The sequence below is a fragment of the Vespa velutina genome, chromosome 5 (assembly GCF_912470025.1).
Source record: "Vespa velutina chromosome 5, iVesVel2.1, whole genome shotgun sequence".
Lineage (NCBI taxonomy): Eukaryota > Metazoa > Arthropoda > Insecta > Hymenoptera > Vespidae > Vespa > Vespa velutina.
Genome location: NC_062192.1, coordinates 285692 through 288496, shown reverse-complemented (window position 1 = coordinate 288496; position 2805 = coordinate 285692). Strand labels below are relative to the sequence as shown.

At 46.6% G+C, this 2805-nt stretch overlaps 1 protein-coding gene across 1 annotated transcript in view; it reads left to right on the top strand.

The window, feature by feature from the left end:
- Positions 1 to 1367: 1367 nt before the first annotated feature.
- LOC124949176 (fringe glycosyltransferase) overlaps positions 1368 to 2805 on the top strand; it is a gene marked incomplete at its 5' end in the record, with an annotated part of 29001 nt that continues 27563 nt past the window's right edge. The window contains 2 exons of the mRNA XM_047493840.1: positions 1368 to 1628; positions 1849 to 2097. Coding sequence (XP_047349796.1) covers positions 1368 to 1628; positions 1849 to 2097 — 510 coding nt within the window. The remainder of the gene's footprint in view (positions 1629 to 1848; positions 2098 to 2805) is intronic.

Below are 2805 nucleotides of genomic sequence, written 5' to 3'. Positions count from 1 at the left end.
TTCTTATTTTTCTGATTTCCAGTTATAATGGTCCCATTTTTTTTTCTCTCTCGTTCTACTTAAGTCTCCTTCGAAATTGTGGATAACAGAGTGCGATGTTATCGGCAATCGTTCGAAAGATACGACAGAACAACTGTGCATTTTGTTCGAAGCTCGACCGTTCGATGGCAGCACTATCGACCTTGTGGTATCATGCCTAGTACAACGTTATACTGGAATATATATTTTTTTTTTTTTTTTTTTTTTTTTTTTTTTTTTTTTTTTTTATAACGTAAACGGTATGCCTATCGATGAATTAAAATTGATTACCGAATTCTTAACGAACGATCGTTTGCGCTCATAAGCGTATATCATAAGATATTAAAGGAAAATGATGTAATAATGGTGTATTTAAGTTATCACTCGTTATTGCTATTGTCCATCATTTTTCGTGGTACAAGACTGCTACGATATAAAAGTTAAAATTATGAAAATTTGTTAAAAATCGGTATACCGATCGTGGGGAGGATACGCGCAACCATATTTGCACGATTAACGCTCGGCAGGTTGTTATAATAGCGTTGCGGTCGCGCGCCTCTGCCCCTCCAATGTTACCCCCTCCCCCATGGCGACGGCGAGCCGGCCGGCAAGTGGCAGGCAAGGGGATGTTTACGGCGTAGCCACGGGGACGGACGGCCGTCCATGTGTTTCAGTCGAGGACTCGTCGTCCGCGTGAACGTACACGCGATCGATTCTAGCGTCCGGTATATCGTCGTCTCTTTCGAATTTTATTATTATTAGCGATCGTTCCCGAGCTTCGCACGAAAAGACGCAATGCGTTTATCTCGACGAAATATTAACGGAGGAAGGAGGAAATAAGAGAAAGTGTATATCGTTGTATATTTATTGGTTCTAACATGAGCCAAAAGACGCCGATCGAGTAGTAAAAATTGGTCAAGTTCGATCGAAATGTAGACGCAGATTGATCGAATGGTTTCAATTCCAAGCTGTTGCGCCGGTATTTTTGGAGAGATAGAGAGAGAGAAAGAAAAGAAAAAGAAAACGTCGTCGGTGGTACCTTCGAAGCAGCGAAAGAGGAGATGGCGGTGACAAGATAAGATAATGGGAAGTTTCACGGCGAGGACGAGGACGACAAAGGTGGAAGATAGAAAGAGAGGAAGAGGTGATCTTTTTCAAAGTGTGTTATGTCCTGCGTGCTTTCGTCGACGGGACGAAAGGAGGAGCGTCATGCGGGCTGGTGTTTGTCGTTGAGAAACGACGCGAGGGACCGAAGGAGGAGCATCGTCGAAGTGTTGGTGGTGGTGGAGGAGGAGGTGGAGGAGGAGGAGGTGGAGGAGGAGGAGGAGGAGGTGGAGGAGGGGGGAGAGGGGGAGGGGGAGGTCGAGGGGGAGCCGGCGAAGCAGCAGGGGCCCGAGGAAAAAGGGAGCTTGGTGGTAGCCGGTGACGGGGGTGGTGAGGGCGCCTCGCAAGCTCGTTATTCTTCCAAGTACGAGGTGCGCAAAAGCCATATCGTTGATGCGAGGATGCCTCGTGCCGTGCCAACGAGACGAGGCCTGCAGGCTTTGGCCCTTGTACTTGCTACCGCCTATGTCACCATTCTCCTATATCAGGCAGTGGCACCTCGTCAGGTTAGGACACGATCGATCATTCTTTTGTCTTTTATTATCGCGCGAGATATTCTCCTCGAAATCCTTTTGTAGAAAGGTAAAGACGAGGTGCTAAAAAAAAAAAAAAAAAAAAAAAAAAAAAAAAGAGAATGCAAAAAGCTAACGAACGAAGCGCACGGCGCAGTAACATTTCGATTCGATTCGATAGCAATCAATGCTCCCATTGTTTTGTTCTTTGCAGTGGATCGAAGAGATGAGCAGCGAGGTTAATGGTAGAAACGAGCCGTTGATCGAAGTATCAGCGGCGTCTAGAAGGATCGTAATCGGCGAAGGAGGATCGGCTATGACACCACCACTCGCTATGGCCACGATGGTACCCTTCTCGACGAATCTGGATGACGTGTTTATCAGCGTTAAAACTACCAAGCACTATCATCGTTCTCGTTTGCCGGCCATCATCGGCACATGGTTTCAATTTGCCAAGGATCAGGTACGTGTCGTTGCGCTGCAACGTCGACGGACGCGTTATGAACGGAGCCAAGCGCCTTTATAGTTTATGTATTTAGAGCCTGGGAATTTGTCTCTTCTCGCGACTATATTCGGCACGGAATAGACGTTACTTTGTGCGCGTACTCGCGCTTACTCGAGCGTATTCGCAGATTCGAGGAGACGCGGACAAGAGCGGAATTGTCGTTCGTCTCGCCAACGAAAATTTCATTTTCCCACGAGTCCGTTTTCTTTGGGCTAACTCTCTTCTTACTCGTACGGACGTTCGTCCGCCTTCTGAACGGATCGCGTATTTCGTTACTATGTATTTATTTGCCTTAACTATCGTTAATAACGATAAGGTAAACGATTAAGGACAAACGCAAGGACGAAAGAGAGCGTCAAACGCGAGGGATTTCTTTCTCGAGAATCGACGCAAGAACGAACTTGCCGATATTATCTCGGAACGGCTAATTGCGCGTATTGTAAATGCTTCTCTTTGCTTTCTACCGCTACATGCCGTTTCCTGGAATAGTCCTTAACCCTAGAGAGATGGCAGGCGCGAGCCCTTCTTACATCCTACAACGAAGAGAAAGGGAGAGAATGCTTTCGAGAGATTTACGGGCGAAAAACATTAGAGATAGCTTGCCTAGAGAGGTAGAGCTCGCATAGATCTTCAACGAGAGAGAGAGAGAGAGAGAGAGAGAGAGAG